The sequence below is a fragment of the Pongo pygmaeus genome, chromosome 8, assembly GCF_028885625.2.
Source record: "Pongo pygmaeus isolate AG05252 chromosome 8, NHGRI_mPonPyg2-v2.0_pri, whole genome shotgun sequence".
In the NCBI taxonomy this organism is placed as follows: domain Eukaryota; kingdom Metazoa; phylum Chordata; class Mammalia; order Primates; family Hominidae; genus Pongo; species Pongo pygmaeus.
The window spans coordinates 35,617,498-35,638,204 of NC_072381.2; the positions used below are offsets into that span (position 1 = coordinate 35,617,498).

The 20,707-nt window shown below is 39.9% G+C and overlaps 1 protein-coding gene across 37 annotated transcripts in view; it reads right to left on the bottom strand.

Moving 5' to 3' along the window:
* The window catches only part of PARD3 (par-3 family cell polarity regulator), a 710,416-nt gene that overhangs the window by 468,199 nt on the left and 221,510 nt on the right, over positions 1 to 20,707 (bottom strand). The window contains exon 1 of one of the 37 annotated variants that reach the window (XM_063669772.1): positions 5,509 to 5,526. The exons of the other annotated variants lie outside the window; for them this stretch is intronic. Coding sequence (XP_063525842.1) covers positions 5,509 to 5,511 — 3 coding nt within the window. The 5' untranslated portion in view covers positions 5,512 to 5,526. Of the gene's footprint in view, positions 1 to 5,508; positions 5,527 to 20,707 lie in introns of those variants that run through there. 37 annotated transcript variants of the gene reach the window in all.

Genomic DNA, 20,707 nt, shown 5'->3' on the forward strand with positions numbered 1-20,707 from the left:
ACCAAGCATGTGAGCGTTGTTTATATCCTACTGCTCAAAGTCATTGTCAAGGTCTGATTTTCAAAATTCAGAAACTTGCAACCTCAGGCATAAATGGGTTAGAACATGCCATTTTTCTTAAATAAGGAAGTATTCCCATACCAATGAGCAACAGAATTATCAAAGAATAAGTTTCAAAACAGCAACAGCAACTAACATTTATTGAGAACATAGTATATGCCAAGCACCACGGTTGTAATTTCCACACATTAGCTCATTTTAACCTGACAACTCAGAGGTGAGTTCTATTAGCCCATTTTACATATGAAGAAACTGAAGCTCCAGGTGGTCGAACATCAAGTACTTTGTGGAGCTAGAATTCAAACCCAAGCTCCCTTCTACAGAGGCTGCTGCGCCCTTACCAAGCCATAGTCAGTGTTTCCAATTTCTCAAATACACTCAATCGCTGAGGGAACACATTACCTACTTGTCTAAGAGTGAGTTAACTACCAGTCCTTGAATTATACATACTAACCAGACTTTTGTGTGGCTGAAATTTTTAATTTCTTCTTTTGTAATTAGTTCAGGTTGAATTTATACCACTTACAGGTAGAGGTGTTGAGGAAGATGGAGGGGAGCTAGATAGCCTAAGCATATACATTTTCAAGATATCTGCTTATTCAAAGAGAAAATTACAAGGCCGCACGCAGTAGCTCATGCCTGTAATCCCAGCACTTTGGGAGACCGAGGAGGGTGGATCACAAAGTCAGGAGTTCAAGACCAGCCTGTCCAACATGGTGAAACCCCATCTCTACTAAAAATACAAAATTTAGACGGGCACAGTGGCACGCGCCTGTAATCCCAGCTACTCAGGAGGCTGAGGCAGGAGAATCGCTTAACCCAGGAGACAGAGGTTGCAGTGAGCCGAGATCACGCCACTGAGCTCCAGCCTGGGCAACAGAGTGAGACTGATCTCCAAAAAAAAAAAAAAGAAAAGAAAGAAAAGAAAAGTATTTAACCAATATAGAGCATCCTTTTTCAATAAACCCCGGCACCTCTAAGCACTACCTTGCATGAGGATGTGCACCTCTGGCTCTGCTGTCAGGTGAGCCCTTCCGTAACTTCCCCTGCCCCTCCCAGGTGCCCTAGATGACCATAGTTTCCTCACTTGTGAATGGGCATTTGGTTAAAATCAACGAAAAAAATATATGTAAGAAGCCTAGTTCACTGTCAGACAACGTGAACTAAATAAGAGCTACCATTGTGTGTGTGTGTGTGTGTGTGTGTGTGTGTGTGTGTGTGTGTGTGTGTGTGTGTGTGTTTTGACACGGAGTTTCACACTGTCTCCCAGGCTGGAGTACAGTGGCATGATTTTGGCTCACTGCAACCTCCGCCTCCCAGGTTCAAGCAATTCTCCTGCCTCAGCCTCCTGAGTAGCTGGGATTACAGACGCGCGCCACCACGCCTGGCTAATTGTTGTATTCTTGAGACTGGGTTTTACCATGTTGGTCATGCTGGTCTCGAACTCCTGACCTCTTGATCCACCTGCTTTCCAACTCCTGACCTCGTGATCTGCCCACCTCGGCCTCCCAAAGTGCTGGGATCACAGCCTAGAGCTACCATTTTCACTACAGGAAAAAAAAAATTGTTTTTGAGATGGAGTCTCACTCTGTCTCTCAGGCTGAAGTGCAGTGGTGCAACCTCAGCTCACTGAGGTTCATCCGCCTCCTGAGTTCAAGCAATTCTCCTGTCTCAGCCTCCTGTGTAACTGGGATTACAGGTATGTACCACCATGCCTGGATAATTTTTTATATTTTTAGTAGAGATGAGGTTTCACCATGTTGGTCAGGCTGGTCTCAAACTCCTGACCTCAGGTGATCCAACAACCTTGGCCTCCCAAAGTGCTGAGATTATAAACGTGAGCCACTGTGCCCAGCCAGAAAAGCATTTTAAATTTTAAATTTCCAATTACAGCATGTTTGGCCAGGCACAGTAGTTCATGCCTGTAATCCCAGTAGATCACTCGAGACCAGCCTGGGCAACATGACGAATTCCTGTCTCTAGAAAAAATAAAAATAAAAAGTAAATACAAAAATTAGCCAGGCATGGTGGCATGTGCCTGTGGTCCCAGCTACTCGGGAAGCTGAGGTGGGAGGGTCACTGGAGCCTAGGAAGTCCAGGTTGCAATGAGCTATAATCTCACCATTGCAGTCCAGCTGGGTGACAGAGCGAGATCCTGTCATTCATTCATTCATAAACAAATAAATCAAGCTTGATTGAATCCCAAAAAGCATTTTAATATGTTTGCAGAAAACTGTAAATTATCTATTAACCATACTTTTTACTAATCCTGGCTGTGGGCCGTAAAACATTTGCCAAAAATTTGGTATCATCTCCCACATTTAAATTTTTAAGCTTGAAACTGTGATCAAGCTTGGTCACATAAAGATTTCCACCATAACTTAAAGAGTAACCACAGATTACAATAGCAGGGCCACTTAGAGACACAACGTATTATTCACCACAACTTCCGAAATTTCAGAACAATGACAGCTGCTCACACAAGGAAACGTGTACTATTTGAACTGGCACAATTTTTAGCTGACTCATAAGGTATGTCCTTCAATCCTCCTTGTCTGACTTACATGGTCTAACATATTAATCATTTAATTTCTAAAAGAAAATATAAAACAGATCAGTGTGTGAAGTGATATTGTTTTGTTTCCGCTTTTCTTTCCCCCAATGAAATACAGGTATCACGCTAAAAATTAGCTTAAGTACTTGAACTCATCGTAAGTAGCCAATGTTAAACATATCTTGATTTAGATTCCTTTAAAAGCTTATAATTATTGCACTGTTTAAATACAGCATCTTTAAATATAAATTAATATTTATTTGGGATTCTTGGGAAATTTGTTCTAGAAATTTATTTAGGTTATTTTTCTTTTTCTTTTTCTTTTTTGAGACGGAGTTTCACTCTGTCACCCAGGCTGGAGTGCAGTCGCACGATCTTGGATCACTGCAACCTCCACCCTCCGAGTTCAAATGATTCTCCTTCCTCAGCATCCTGAGTAGCTGGGACTACAGGCGCCTGCCACCGCGCCCGGCTAATTTTTTGTATTTTTAGTAGAGCTGGGGTTTCACCATCTTGGTCAGGCTGGTCTTGAACTCCTGACCTCGTGATCCACCCACCTCAGCCTCCCAAAGTGCTGGGATTACAGGGGTGAGCCACCGCGCCCGGCCTATTTAGCTTATTTTTCAAAGATTTTTGTTAAAAACCATTGCACAGAGTTATAGAATTTTTGAAGTGAAAGGAAACAGTATTTTAACTCAAGCCCTTGTCTGAAATGTGAAGATACTAACGCCTCAAGAGACACATCCGTTTGCCTGACTCCTACACTGCAAATCTAGAACCAAAATCCAGGTCTTTGAGAACCCAGGACTTGTCGTCTCTTGGTGTAGAGTTGAACCACAGTGCTGGAGGGGCTGTGAGAGGCAGTCTGGGAAAGAAGGGATTGCATTCGTTGTGGATGAGAAACAGAATCTCACAAAAACGATATTATGGGCAATCCCTCTTGTGTCTAAAAACTACTATTTAACATGCTTGACAACTGAAACACGCATGAGTTGATTCATTGGCTAACTAAAGGCATTCTTTACAACACAGCAAGCTGTTTTCACATTAGCTCTACAACTAAAGGAATGTTAAGAATAGGAAGCTGATATCAACTATTTAAAAATTTACGCCAAGAACCAAAGAATTCCCCAGCAGAAATATAAAGACTTGCTGAAGTTTCATTATGTGAATTTATTGCCAATTCAGTCATCTTAAAAGTTGTGCTATAAAACATATTGTCCTTTGCTGTTCCAAATAACATCTGAAATAAATAATAACTTTCTTAACAGTGTTTCTGGAATTTTCTTCCATTCTCCAAAGCCAATTTTTAGACCCTTAAAGAAATGGTGAGCTGGCATTTTGCCCATCATTCTCTAGGCAATTACTGGTTCCAGTAAAGAATAAGAGGGAAAAGAATTCACACGGAAAGGTATTCTAGCACCACACTGCTTGCATTTCCTCCTGAAGACTTTAGAGATAATGTGAAAATTAAAGACAGCACAGAAACCCAGTGTTAGGATAACTGGTTAGAAAATGACTCATGGGAACAAATATGCTCACCAATATCCTCTTGTAGCCACTTGTCCACAAATCACTTCAGGTGTCGCTTTTATTGGTCTAAATGAATAAAGCAGTTCCTCTAACATATATATCTCTCCACATAAAGAATAATTGGTCACAAAATCGTAACCGTTATAAACCAATTGGTACAGCCCCCAAAGCCATGAACTGGTTGAACTGAAGCATTCTCACTACTGATGTGTTATGCGCTATATGTGACACAGACTAAGCGGTGCCTACACCAACATCCACTGTTCTATTCCTTCATAAGGGAATTCTGTGTTAAGCTAGGCAGTCATGTGCTTACCTTGCAGTAAGCTGCTTTCGCATGAGCTTTAAGAAGTTAAAGACAAGAATGCTAATTGGTACCTCACAAAAGCATCCTAAAAGGGAAACCAGGTGCCCTTCTTCTTTCTTCCTTTCTGCTGCCTGGAATGTCAGCCTGATGGCTGAAGCTCAGGCAGCTACCCTGAACCATGAGGTGATTTGCTAAGAATGATACTTCAGGCAGACAAGTGTCTGGTTCTCTGACACTGGGGTTGTCAATACATACCAGACCTGGACTGCCAACTGCTTGACTTCTTTCACGTAAGAGAGAAACAAACTCTTAGCATATTTAAGCTGTTATTATTGTGAGTACTTGGGATTAAATGTGGTATATAACCCCAACTAATAAAGTAAAAAATTTACCAAAATGCACCTACAAATACTGAATAAATATAACAAATGACACGATATAACCATCTAAGTTTTTGGTTTAATGCCATGAAATTGAAATCAAATTTAAATATATGCCAGTAAAACAATGAAACACCAGGAAGAAAAAACAAAGTTGTCCTTTAAAAATGGACATCTAAGTGTTCTATTCACAAAAATAGACTGTCAAGAAAGCTGCTACTCTAAGTGTTAGGATCAGAAAGATACTACTCTAAGTGTTAGGATCAGAAAGATACATATGCTCCCTGCTTTTATTGGTATCTGTGGGTTTTAATTTTTGTCTTTCTGATTTTTTTTTAATTTTTGCCTTTGGAAAAATAAGTGAGACTGCTAGTCAAACCATTTCAAGCGTCACTTTTATTTTTAGAATCGCTATCCCTTATTTTCCTCTGCCTTCTTTAATGTTCCATCAATCAATCCAGCCTTCTAAATTGAGGAGATGAGGCCCAATCAATCTGCCTTTACACAGAGTTAAGAAACAGACATTAAAAAACAGAATGAGGAAACCTTATCTTCCAGAGGTTACTGCACAGATGAAATATGAGAATATATGTGAATCCACTTTGTAAACACTAACGTACAATATAAATGACATTAGTATTGATCTTATGTTAAAATAAGAAAAGAAAACAGACCATTTTCCCTACCGGAAGCAGAATGTTCTTTACAATTTTCTATCAGTTTAATGCTCCAATTTTTTTTCCTACAAAATTGAAGATTAAAAAAAAAATCAGTGCAAATTAAGAACTAATTTTAATTACTTCATCTCCACCTATTTAATTCATATCTATGATGCTACCAATTCTAGATATTTTATTAGAGCCTTTGGTATACATAAATCATCATTTATTAGAGCATAACAAATTTTTAGTATCACTCACATTATACGTGATACACAAATTTGAAGACACGAGGATGCCTGGCATGCCCTACTGATTATTCAAGCTATTGTTTTTCAAACTATTATTTCTTCCTAGCCTAAACTAGACACGCATTTGTTGACATGAGACTCTTTAACAAAAGGGCAACCCACCATTATTGCTTTAGAGACTGAAACCTTACCTTCCACTTTGTCCATGTAGACCTATTCCTTACTGCTTCCTAAAATGAGGAATGAATCACTGATGTTGTCTCAGAATATTACAATGCAAAAGTCTTTCTAGTGTAGTAAGGAGGAAAGAGTTATGCACTTGGCAGAAAGACCTAGGACTTTCAGTTCCATTTTGGCCATGGATTCTCTGTAAGGCATTTGGTAAGATATTGCAACATCTCTAAGGTTAAGCCAAAACACATGTAAAACAGAAAAAATGCTTTTAGTAAAGTGCATTCAGATGCTAGTTTCTTGGCCCCATTTCATCTCTTCTCAAGCTCCTGTGTACAGTACCTTGAAGAAGAGAGGTACATGGTGTCCAACTAATCGAGCGGAGTTTCCTAATAATTCACATGAAAACAAATGTTACCTCACTCAATCAATTTTTATGTGTCTCTTTGATGTTTGTCTATTATTTTTCAGTTGAGAGACAAACCTTTTTTTGAAAACTTCCATTACTGCAGAAGTTCCTAGTTTGCCCAATCATAATGCCATCTAATGATGGCTGTCAATTAAGCTAATTGGGCAGACAAAAAAATAAGCTAGTCACCCAAGATTACTGTTTGATATGTTGTCATTATATGGAATAAAACACTTTAGGCTCATTAGGTTTTCCCCTCTCTTGATCCTAGGGATTTATCCATCCCCAGAAACATTAGTTAGCTTTTTACAAAGACATCTTTTTCATCTTTTGCCATTTTATTAAACTTGCATGTTTGACCCTACTGCTTCATTCTCAGTAACACTCATAAAAAACAAAAAGAAAACACCTCGTTCATGATGATCTGTAGATTTAATATATTGCTTAGCTAATTCTTCTAGATCATTAAAAGAAAAGATACACATTATCCTGTGGTTCTCTTTAACTTGATATGTTTTCAATTGCCACTAACTCTTGGACAGTTTATTACACATCTGACATTTCTTTATCTAATTCAGTTAGTTTGGTAAGATTTCAAAAAATCACTTACTCAAAAATCATGACATTTAACATCTATAGCCTTTTTAAAATTAAGTAATTCCATAGAGCTATCAAGGAAAGCAAGCAGGTTTTTGTATGATGATTACTACTTTAAATTCTTTACTCCTGCACCCATTAGCTTATAGATGTTTACACATTCTTGTTAACGTTTATTTCATCAATCTATTAGGAACTGAAATTAAAGTAACTATGTTAATTTTTAAAAAATCTGCTAAACTTCATCTGCTAATTCTTTACTATTTCTAGTACTAAGGCTCACCACTTTTTCTAATTTTTCTTTTTTTTTCTTTTTCTTTATTTTGGCAAAACTCTGGAAGCCTACAGATTGTACCATCTCTGCGCACAGAAAGTGAAAATTGTGGTGCGTGGGTGTGATTTCAGAGGTTACTTAGCATACCTACTTCCTATCATTCAAATCACTCTGTCTGCACTGCTTATAGTCTTGAAGGCTTCTGCCTTTTGTAAAATCCCATAACATTAATTTATATACTTTTGCTAAAGGCTTAGAAAACTGAAAAGTATGTAAAATGAGAGGAAGGTGTATCTGCATTTGCTCATATAAGCATAAACTATCTCTAGAAGAACACACACAACAGACATACACACTAACAACATTGCCTCCTGAGAAGGAAACTGAATGGCTCAGATATGGTGTCATCAATTACATATTTTGAATTTTAAACCATGTGAATGCACCACTTATTCAAAAACTGCAGGTTACTCCAGACCTGAGAATCAGAATCCTCCACAAGATTTTTATCAGTAATTTAAAAAAATTACCTTCCCAAATCCTGTAACATTCAAATATCCATGAGAAAAAAAAAGGTAAGTCATATCAAGTAACAACTGCTACTTTAATGCAGATTAGTTTTCAGTCCCAACTGATGGATATGGAAATCCCTGAAAATAAAGATACGGGTGAATAAGGTAAAAAGAACCAAGAACATAAAAGAAGTAACCACCCTATGGAAACCTAATTATGTTCTTTGAAATAATTACTTGATTAAAGGAACTCACGGTCAAGAATTTGAATAAGTACCAAGAGGCAATCTAGTAGGATAAGTAGGAATAGACCTCAGACCATTTTCATCATACCTTGAGTTTCTTAACTGAAAAACATGTCTGTGACTTCCATAAGGGAACCTGCACAGCTCTCATAATGTAAAGGGAGGGGAAGGGGCAGAGAAATGGAATAGGTCTAAAGATGTATGACTGAGCACATCAGTGTCTGTGTTTTTATACAGATCAATTGACAAATCCACCTTATTCATCACTGAGCCATAAGAACACTATGGGGGGAAAAAGATACTTTGACAGCCTTTGGCACGGAAAAATGCATAATGATTAAAGAAGATTTTGTTTCTAGCCATATTTGAAAAATATTTGCTAGATGATTCTAAGCATTAAGGCACTCATGGCCGGGCGCAGTGGCTCAGGCCTGTTATCCCAACACTTTGGGAGGCCGAGGCGAGTTGGATCACCTGAGTTCGGGAGTTTGAGACCAGCCCTCCAGCCTGGGCAGAGAAACTCTGTCTCTACTAAAAATAAAAATTAGTCAGGCATAGTGGCACACACCTGTAATCCCAGCTACTCAGGAGGCTGAGGCAGAAGAATCGCTTGAACCCAGGAGGCAGAGGTTGCGGTGAGCCGAGATGGCGCCATTGCACTCCAGCCTGGGCAACAAGAGCAAAACTCCATCTCCAAAAAAAAGAAGGCACTCATATAGGAGTGATATGGGACAAACTCATTTTTCTAGTCCAGTCAACTGGGACCACAGCCCCAAAATTGACATCCTAATGCCCAGCATGGGTACACATGGTAAATTAAGCAGAATGATAATATAAGCCACCGAGGCTAATGTTTATTGTTTTAATTGTGTTTTTTTTGTTTGAGACATTGTCTCCCTGTCACCCAGGCTGGAGGGCAGTGACACAATCTCGACTCACTGCAACCTCCGCCTCCCGAGTTCAAGCAATCTCCTGTCTCAGCCTCCTGTGTGGCTGGGATTACAGGCACCTGCCAGCACATCTGGCTGATTTTTATATTTTTAGTAGAGATGGGGTTTCAACATCTTGGCCAGTCTAGTCTCAAACTCCTTGGCCTCCCAAAGTGCTGGGATTACAGGTGTGAGCTACTGTGCACAGCCTAAGCCACGAGTTTTACAATCTTGTACTATGATGATGATGATTGTTCCCCTCTGAAAAATGCAATGAATGTTGCTCCCAGAGTTAAATACCACCATTAAAAAGCAGGCACAGTGCTACCTCAAGGACAAAGGAGAATCATCATCATTGGGCAGAGAAATTCATGTGTCATACCCTAGATTCCTTTGAAACTTTGCAAAAGAAGGGCAAGTTATATATTATAATCACTGTGGTGTTGGTGGTGATATTCTGTGTTTTAGACACCAAGATATCTACAGTCTAAGGAGCAACTTGCTTTAACTATGTCTCCTGCATGCTAATGCTCCTCCATGCTCTGAGTTTTGTGCAAATACTATGTAAAACCATGACTAGTTAGAAGTATAAGGATTTTATCACTGGCCAATAAAAGCCATCATCTTACAAATCATTGCAGATAAGTGCCCTGAGATAATTTCCATCAGCACTCCCACACAGCTCAGGGCTGGCTCCGTGAGTGGTATCACCTGTATACTCACACAGGGGCCACAGCAGGTGCCTTGCTCTGCGGTGACCAGTTCAAAATTCTGAATCACTTTGCGGTGACCCGCATTTTCATTCTGCATTACTAAGATGAAGCAGGGAGCCCTCTTACGGGCCTAACCCCCACCCCCTCCAGGCATGGAAGTAAAGAAAAAGCTTGAGTTCATATGAGGGAAATTCCAGGCACCTCACTAGCAATTTGTAAATGAGCAATTTGATAAGAAGGTAACAGTTGCTTAAAACAGTAGCCAACAAAGTTAGAGTCATGAGATGTTTTGTTCTCAACAGAAATGTAAGATAACATCTTAGCATATGTTCCTTTTTTCAGAAACTTGGACCCCTACTAAACAGACCTGCTGGCATGCAGAACTCAGGTGAGAGAAAACTGAGGGCGGGCCTCTGACAGCTCTTCTTATTCTTTGCCGTAAAGTCCGTGTGAGGTGACACAAGCCACAGCTAACATTCCTTTCTGGTGACCCCAAATATTTAAACAAAGCTTCTCTTCCTTAACCAACTGCAAATCTGAAAATTTTTAAATCTACCTATCATGTTTAATCACCTGGTGCTTCAAGAAAGCCCACCTCTACAGGTCAAAACCATGTACAACCTCCATGTATGAATTTATTACCGTACCTGTGACCTCTGCCTCCCTGCCTTTAAAAATCCCTACCTGTAAGCCATCAGGGAGTTGGGGTTTTAAACATGGGCTGCCCGATCCTCCTTGCTTGGAGCCATGCAATAAACGTCTCACTTTCTCTTGCTGCAATCCCGTTAGTGTTTGGCTTTGCTACAGACTGGTTCTGTAACACTGAACCTGCAAATTGTGCAGCCACTCCTGGCTCTATTCCTCAAGCTATGGTCTGAGGGCTGGCAGCATCAGTATCAACTGGAGAACATGCTAGAAATGCATGATCTCAAGTTCCACCCAAGACCTACTGAATCAAGATCTGCGGGACATTAACATAACCTCAAAGTCTGAGGGGTACTGCTCTATTGGGAATAATTCTACATTAAAATACAAAGTAGCACAGACTCCATGGCTCATGCCTATAATCTCAGTACTTTGGGAGGCCGAGACAGAAGGTTCATTTGGTCCAGCCTGGACAGCATAGTGATACCCTGTCTCTCTCTCTCTCTCTCTCTCTCTCTCTCTCTACTATGTATACACAGAGAGAGACAGACATAGAAGATATGTGGAAGATACATGACAAATGGTCCAAAACTCAACCAACCTGTGAGATTACAAAGTAATGAGTGGAAGTGAAATATTTTGCTCTATAAAAATCAACGTAAGAACTTGGTTAAACAGAGCCAAACAGAGTGTACCCTTAAATTATCAAGACCTCCCCACAATCACTTAAAAAAGTGTAGTACTATTATAGGTTGAACTGTATCCCCCAAAATGTCATGTTGAAGTCCTAACACCCAGTACCTCAGAATATGACTGTATTTGGAAATAGTCTTTAGAAAAGAAATTAAGTTAAAATGAGGTCATTAGAGTGGGCCCTAATCCAATATGACTGGCATCCTTAGAAGAAGAAAGAATCTGGACACAGACACACACAGCAGGAGAACTCCATGTGAACATAAAAAACGACCATCTGCCGACACCTTGATCTTGGACTTCCAGCCTCCAGAGCTGTGAAAAAATAAATTTCTGTTGTTTAAGCCACCTAGTCTGTGGCACTTTGTTATGGCATCCCAGCGAACTAATATAGGTACATGTCAAAGAAAAAAAAAAAAAAACAAGCATGTCGAAATACAGTTTCTTCCTTTTTTGGACAACATCTATGAACTCATCGTATCTTGTTAATCCTGAATTCACAGTTTTACCGGGGGGGGGGGGGGGGTTAATCAAGTGTTGCATTTTTAGAATTCTCCAAAGGCCTTACATCAGAATACTCAAGTGATTCCATGTACAGAAGTCATATGTATCAGTATTTATTCATAATTTCTACTGCTATGCACACTAGAACCCGCATGCTAACAGGAAGCTGAGAATGACATGGACATCATCTGTAGTGATCCAAAACCTCCATTTTTGTTATTTATATAAAGATGGTGAACATTACCAATCCAGGATCATTTCACACACTTATTGCCATGAAATGCCAATTGCCAGTCTCACTCTGGGTCTTCCTAACATGGATATAATTATACCTTCTATGAAAAACCATCTCAGCAGGAAGTCCTTCTCAAGGCTCTTCTCTTTCGCTGCAGATGGGCAGTGGAGGGCTGTTCACCAACCACTCTTCAAATCTAATTTAAAATTAGTGCTAAAGGTGGGGCAGGACTCACAACGTCCCCCTGATGCCCTGCCGGCCAGCCCACACCAATGTCCACTCAAAGGATCCTTAAAATTACAACAAATCAAATGTGACTTGCATCTAATTGCTTTTCAGAATACATGAGGAATTGTTGCCTGAATGCCTTCTCCTTTTGTTTTCCCCTACTTCCCAACTTTTCCCTTGGAGGGAAAGGACAGAGAAAACACATAAGCATTCACTGAAAACTGTAATACTGTATAATCCATAGTTGATTGCATTTTCATTGATTCATAGTAAAATTGTTACTTATTATTTTAAAACAGGGAGTGGGCAGAGTGGTTGGAGATGCAGCTAAAGAACAGCAAGGGAAACGCCAGCTTTTGATTTTTGTGTTAGCCAAAGGAGAGGTCACGGTTCAAAGGCGCCTTGCCACTCTCTTCTTGCTGTCAGCTAAGGATCCCTGTCCAACAATGATCACACTTAGGGCATCCTTCCTGGTGTAGAAAGAATCCTTTCTGAAATGGTTCCTAAAAGAAGAACTGGAGATGGGCATGCCCAGAGTCTAGATTTGTCTTTTAGGACTTCTCCTATGGGAATCCTGATTCTTTAAAATGCGCAAGAGAAACCTCATAAACACTGTGTCCACAAGCAGCTGCATGAGACAGGCACTGCAGAGAAAGCATCCAGATGCTGGAAAAAATCTCTTTCTGTCCTTACTATGGCCGTTTATTAACTCCCCGACCTTTCCTTCCTCAGCCACTACCGACCCCACTGACACCTTGAAATGCCTCCTTCTGGCACAGATACAGGTCTGCAATGGCAGGACTACCAGGAAACAGGGCAGGAAGTAACACGGGAAAATACACCTGCACACCATTCTGTCCCAACCCAGAGGGCCCCAGCCCCAGTCACGAAGACCAGCTTGTTCCCAGACCCCCCATCACCCCCTCCCCACCCCACTCCACATCGTTCATCCACCTCTGGTAATGGAATACCAATTTGTGAGCCTGGACCTTCTTGCCAATAATAAATAAATCTTACTTTATGTGTGCCCAAACAAAGGGTCTCCATTACCCAGCTCTCAGTAAGTGTTTATAATTAGTAAATATGGTCTTTCTGTTTTCCTATTACATTGAAGTGGGGCTGGGTAAGGAAAACAGATACAGGAAATGAGGCCAAGGTGTCTTTAGCCATTCATTCTTTCATTCAACCAACATTTGAGTTTCTACCACATGTCGAACATTCTAAACACTGGCTACAGCAGTAAGCCAGACAAAGACCTTACTCACATGAGCTCACATTACACTAATAAGGTAATATCATATAGTAACGTAAGAATTAAAATAGGGGGATGTGATGGAGCATGACTTGTCGATCAGGGGAGACTTTTCTTAGCATCAAGACTGAAGACAAACCCAAGACAAAGAGGAGGCCACCTAAAATCAGGGGACGAGAATTCTCAGTGGGGAGACAGAATGCAAGGCCTTAATCCAGAAATGAAGTTGCTGGTCTCAAGGAGCGAAAAGAAACTCCATATGACCATAGTGTTGGTGGGTACGGTACAACTGGTGCAAGCTAAGCCGGGGGAGTTTTGGTCAAGGTTAGGAGTTTCTGTACTCATTGTTACTACACTTAAAATCTAAACATGCCTGCTTCCAGGATGAGCCAACACAATCATGATTATCACGCCCTGTCCTGTATGCAGCCGCAGGCCTCAGGTACAAGGGATGGTAATAGCAGAAAGCCACAACGGAGATTAGCAATGACTTCAAACACAGACAAGGATTTAGAACACACTCCAGTAGGCGCCCCATTCCAAAGTTCTTCACTCCTAGATTCCAAAATTTCTTTCCTCAACCTTCGGTCCTGACACAGACCCAAACTTTAGGTGCTCCTAACTAACCACCAACTTTAATTATTTATCCTTAATTCAAGCCTCCACAATATAGGCACAACTTTCTTTTCTGGACTCATGATGCACACCTCCCAGTGAAGTGTGTCACACTATTTGTTCATAACACTTGGAACTTGCCTGTAACACGTACTGATGTAATAAATTCTATTAGAACAGGTGAAACCTCCCTACTTTAAATCACCTGGGACACTAATTTTTTTCCTCTGTGAATGGTAACTGATACAAAGATACAGGTGAGGACGTGGACTGAAGAACTCACATGTCCCTTCTCCTAGAATGTAATATTAGAATGCACTCTATCCTATTAGCATTCTATTGGAAGGCTCCACATAGCACCCCATACAGAACACTGCCATCAAAAAGAGGACTGAGCTGGGCGTGGTCACTCACACCTGTAATCTCAGCACTTTGGGAGGCAAGGCGGACAGATCACCAGAGGTCAGAAGTTCAAGATCAGCCTGGCCAACATGGTGAAACCCTGTCTCTACTAAAAACACAAAAATTAGCCGAGCATGGTGGCGCACACCTGTAGTCCCAGCTACTCAGGAGGCTGAGGCAGGAGAATTGCTTGAACCCGGGAGTTGGAGGTTGCAGTGAGTGGAGATCACAGCACTGCACTCCAGCCTGGGCAACGGAGCAATACTCTGTCTCAAAAAGTAAATAATAATAATAATAATAACAACAACAACAATAACACATATTTCACAGAGAAGGAACTAAGCCTCAAGAGATGAAATGACTGCTCCAAGGTGACACAAAAGAGGCACAATCCATTCAGCTAGCCCTCTCCAGGATCTTGGAACCATGTTTTTCCCTTCTTCCCTTCCCATATTCATTCAATACATTACTGCATGCCTACCTGGGCCAGACACTTCTCAGACGCTACAGATGGAGAAGGGAACGACATGAAAGACAAATGGATGCTGCACCCATTGTTAAGCTGTAACATTGTAAAGGAAGAGGGTAGTGAGAAAGACACAAGTACATCATCAATGTGGTTTAAGGCAGAAATGTTACAGAGCAGAGCTAGATATTGCAAAGTGATAAAGGAGCTGTAAGGAGAAAAACGAAGGATGAGAAAACTAGTATTTGCACAACAGAGGCACATAGTGTAAGTAATCAAATCAGATAAATTCTGCACCTGCTTGAAAATAAAACATTGGAACTAAATAGATACATCTGCGATTCCATGTCTACATATATATGCATATACATTTAAAGGATTTTTTAAATTCAACAAATATTTCTCAGTTGAGCATGAATTTATACCAGGTGTATAAAGCAATGTATAAGTTCAATGACAGACACAAATAAACCAGACCTATATTCACCAGTTACAGAGATAATACATATTTTTATGATATAGAATGTGCATCATTTCTAATCACCTATTTAGATTAACTAGGATGAGCTCACACACACACACAGAGAAACACAAATGCACCTCCCAGCATTCAAACCTATAAATCAGTGAATATCTCAGGGCTATTAGAAAACATTAATTCAATTCCTCAAGCTAAATTACATTTCACAATTTCCATCAATGGACTTGAATAGAACCTTGAGATGATTAATGTTTTATCAGAGATTACCCAGACAGGGGAACAGAGAGCCTGCCATTTCAAATTTAGAATGTTAGTTCAGTACCACCCGCACACGGAAGACATGAGCTACCATTCGTATGAGCATTATTATTTAAATTTAGTAAAAACTTGAAAAAGTGCAACTTATTTAGGAATTCATTTCTGTCATTTAAGACTCGATATTGTTCTCTTGCTGGAAACCAAGAGACTGGAGATTTCTGAGAAGCCTTAGAAATCCCACTGTTAAAAAAGATAACTCTTCTATGCTCTGGGCTCCAGAGAGGAATACTGGGGCATAGTTTTGCAAGACTCTGCGACTCAGCTGTTTGAAGCTAACCCATTTTTCATGGATTTACATTTATTACAGCCTACAACTATGACTTATGCCTCTCCCAAGCACTCAGACTATAGCTTCCTTTTGCACCTCAGAGAAAGCAAAGGTTTATTACTGTAATAGTCAATCATATGCCCTGAGGACAATACAGAGCACAGGGCACATGTTCTGTTAGTAAGACTTTCTGTTCAATCTAAGCATGCTCTTGGAAGGACCTAGTATGTGTGTAATCAATTTGTAAAAACAATGTCTTTGAAACGACCCACAGTTTCCACTTAATTTAATGACTATTACTTTTAAACTCATATTTCCGACTACCAGAAAGTCTTGAGGAAAGTGTGTACAGGCACTGCCGTTATGAAGTGAACTAAATGGGCTTGTCCAATATTTTTATTAACTGTGTGATGCACTTATACCAGTATACATATCCATGAAGCCTGTATAGAAAGCTTTTCAACTCAGCTCTCACCTGGCTATGCAAGAGACCAGAAAAACCTCAAGAATGGACTAAGTGATGCCAGGAATTATAACAACAGGATTATACTACCTGAAAAGTCCTGAAGGTAGAGGAGGACGACAAAAAGAAAATGGGCTTCAAAATAAGTCACCCAGCCTGTGCAACATGGTGAGACCTCAACTCTACAAAATATACAAAAATTAGCCAGGTGTGATAGCTCATGCCTGTAGTCTCAGCTATTTGAGAGGGTGAGGTGAGAGGATCACTTGTGCCCAGAGAGGTCAAGGCAATAGCAAACATCATACCACTGCACTCCAGGCTGGGCAAAAGTGTGAGACCCTGTCTCGAAAAAATAAAATAAAATAAAATAAAAATAAATAAAGTAAGTCAGATCAGGGCTTTTAACCCAGTTTTGGCATCTCCAATGTGGTACATCTTGCCCATGTGACTCTCTTAAGTTTCTCCATGTAGCACCTTGGAGTTGTTCTCCTTCTAAATACAGTAATGTCTAAAACACACAGGACATAGCCCAGCTACAGTAGACATGTAGCAAAGGACTGTTATAATGATTATTCTTAATTTACTTGACAAACAACCAAACTTGAGATTGGAGTTCCACAGTTCAAACACATGAATACTTTTTAAGGCTTAAAAGTCAAAACATTCTCTAAAAATATCAGGATGTCAAGTTCAGACTACAGTTTGTGACATTCTGTCTCCCTTCTTCCGTTCTAGGTTTGAAGAAGTCAAATTTGCCTCTCACTGAATGTTCAAGTCTTTCTTGTGAGATGGGGTAAGGAGCAAAGATTAATAAACTGAAACTACAACAGAAATTTCCATTGCAAAATATTAATGGCCTAAGTATTTACTGAGTATTCATTCAGAGTATTTGTTAAAAGTCATTTGAAAACGTAAAAATAAAAAAAAATTTACATAAAACTAGAACTTAAGTCTAGTATAAAATGTGACTACATTCCATAAAGCACCTTGCAAGGCACAATGCCACCAATTTGGTTAAATTTCAAGTTGATTTCACTACCTTTTCTTATCCTAACGAGTACCCAGTGACACTCTACATGCCAATTACAGTGATTCTTTTCAGTCCTTCCCATCTGAAGTATTTCAAGGAAGAAGGGTGTCTGGTACTATAACCTTCTAGGAAAAACAATAAAGTTTCTGTATGCTGTAGTGGAATGAAATAAGCTTTTACATTGAAACAGACACAAAATAAAATTTTATTTTCACTTAGTTATTTCAAATATAAGGAATTCATTATTTAGGTTAAAAAAAACTACTCTGTCACAGTTTATACATTAGAATTTCCTTGGTTTTCTTTTTTCCTATTCTGCCTCAAATACTGAATAAATGAGGCCAGGTGCAGTGACTCACACCTGTAATCCCAGCACTTTGGGAGGCCAAGGTGGGAGGATTGCTTAAGCCTAGGAGTTCGAGACCAGCCTCCCCAACATTGTGAGACCCTGTCTCTATAAAAATAAATAAATAAATGGTGAAGATAAAAGCTTAATATTACCCTTGTACTGCATACCAACTTTTTCCTTGAAAAACAATGGAAGTGGGGAAGTGGATACTATATTACTCTTTAAGAATCAGACTTTGTTCAAATTATTGCCTTTGTGCCCAAGCTGTAATTCAAGTTAAATGTGACAGTCACTACAGATCAGATGAGATTCAGCATGCCTGCGGAAATAACCTTGGGAGCATTCAAGTTTGTAAGCAATATCCATCAAATCCAAATTTTTACTTTTTTTTTTTTAAGGAAATGTACTCACTTAATTGACCATACCTGCATATGGAATTTCCTTCTATCACAAACACACAAATGTTTAAAGCCCTTGTATTAGTCTGATCTCACACTGCTATGAAGAAATACCTGAGACTGGGTAACTTACAAAGAAAAGAGGTTTAATCGACTCACAATTCCACATGGCTAGAGAGGACTCAGCAAATTTCCAATCATGGTGGAAGGCACCTCTTCACAAGATAGCATCAGAGAGAATTAGTGCAGAGCAAAGTGGGGAAAGCCCCTTATAAAACCATCAGATCTCTCGAGAACTCACGCACTATCACAAGAACAGCATAGGGGAACTTCCCTCATGATCTAATCACCCTCCACGAGTTCCCTTCCCCAACACACGGGGATGACAATTCGGATTACAACTCAAGATGAGATATGGGTGGGGACACAGAGCCAGACCATATCAGCCCTGTAGAAAATGCCAATACACACTACAGGTGCTAACCCAATTCCAGGCACTGGGAGGATGAGACAGGGAAGGGCAGGGCTAGTGATTCCTTAGTGGAGCAATCTCAGAGATTGGCAGAGGTTTGCACTCACAATTTGTAATATATTACCTAAATCTTAAATAACTCTCAAGAGAGACTGCTAAGGAGAGTGGGGATTTAACTAGTTTTAGGCACATCAATAAGAAATTGCTCCCAGCTGTAGGCTTAAATATAGGGAGTGGAAATTTTACACCCCCGTGCCAAAGACATTCCAAGAATTTGCCTCACCAAAGAAACACTGAAAACTACAGAAGGTTCTAGGCTCCTATCAGAATGGTCAAGGAAAAGATTCTGGGTGTTACGTTGGAGCAGGGAAAACATTAGTACTGAAAGGCATTATCAAGAATATATTAGAGTTAAGAATAGTTGGGAAGGGTTTGGTGTTGTCAGTCGCCTTGGATTTGTGGTGATGGCAGGACTGGCATGGCAGCTGCTGCTAAGAGCACCTGACCTCCAAGAAGCATAACTGCACCTCCTCTTGTAGTATAATTTTAGTGCTTTTTTTTTGTTTTTGTTTATATTTATATAAAACATAATATTGATATACTGCTTGTGTGTTTTTATAATATATTTTTGGCTTTCAATCATCACCAATAAGTTGTACTGACATCAATATCTTACTTTTTTAACTTTTTAAATTTTTATTTATTTATTATTATTTTTGAGACAGGGTCTCACTGTGTCACCCAGGCTGGAGTAGGAGTATCACAATAACAGCTCGCTGCAGCCTCCAACTCCTGGGCTCAAGTGATCCTCCCATCTCAGCCTCCCAAGTAGCTGGGACCACAGGTGTAAGCCACCACATCCAGGCAATATCTTGTTTAGAAAAATAATTTTCACTTTGCCATATTCAAAACATTGTTTCTAAGAAAAACAATTCTTAGAATTATTCTAATTTTCTGTGCATAGGGAAGATGAAGCTGAGGTAGGCAAGCTGGGGTACACATGTGGAGACCGGAAGAGGGGAAGATGAAGTCTCTGGGTATGGGGACCACACCTTGACCCTGGCTGACTGTCCAGTGAGCTGCACTGGGGGCATCACTGTCTCCAGAAGCAGGAGGGTGAACTGCACTTTCAGTCAGCAATTAAGCCTTAAATATCTGCTCTTGAAAGAAAAGTGGATTCTGATTTTTGCCACTGGGTATCAATTACTATTTGTTAAGATTCTGAAGTAGTGGCTTTCTCACAGGCCCTATACCCACCTCTATAAGAAACTATCAAGAACTCTGAAACCCTTTGTCTTTGAAAATTCAGACATTTATCTACTTTTAAAATGAGCTCATAAGTAACAACTGTTACCCATAAGTGTCTATCTGTAAGAGCTGAAAAGTATTCCTGAGCTGAGAACTGCAGAACATAGTTAATTATGCACATTCGTATCATCTACTTAGGACACTGAAGAAGAGAAGGAATTCTAATATGTTCTGAGGAACAAGGGATCTCTGAAGTTGCCCGCAGAATAAAAGTGCACCTAATAAATAACACCTACTGAAAGGAAGAACACAAAGACACAATTACAAAAAAAAAAAAATGATATTACAAATATAGGGAAGGTGGAATTTTAAATATAAATAAAATACTAAAACACAGAACTGGCAGCAGATGTCAGTTTGAAATTAAACTTTCAGCTTTATGACAAGGAATAGTCCATCCTTGATTTATATATCTTAGTATTCAAAGGCAAAAATAAATAGAACATTCAAGTACTGTTACACTGTAACTTTTCAGAGCACTCTCTTGACAATATGAGAAAGAAAAAAATATTTTTTTAAATCGAGGTAAGAGTGAATGTCTGTAAACAAGGCTTATTTTCCAAAACATTTATTAAGCTGAACTATTATTACACATGCTTCATTTTAAACCAGGACTTCATTAATAAATGGGGTTACACCCCATTACCAAATACATTTGAAAACTGGGGTAAACAAGGACAGGGGTTCAAGAGCCATCAGTAAGTCCTGGGGGTACCAGCAGTAAAGAGTTATAAAGAGCCTCTAACACAGGAGACAATGCTACTGCCATAGATCTGCAGTTACAAATCTGAACACTCAGATTTGGCATATCTTGGCAAAGCGTTCTCAAGACTGAAAGCCCAAGCCCCTCAGCACCATGAAGGATGGCCTTCCAGAGTCCAGCCCCTACCCACCCTGCCCTTGACGGTCCAGAACTGCACACACAGAATCCTGCCCCAGCCTCTGCCAGTGTGGATACCTCTCCCAACACCAGGAATATCCCTGCG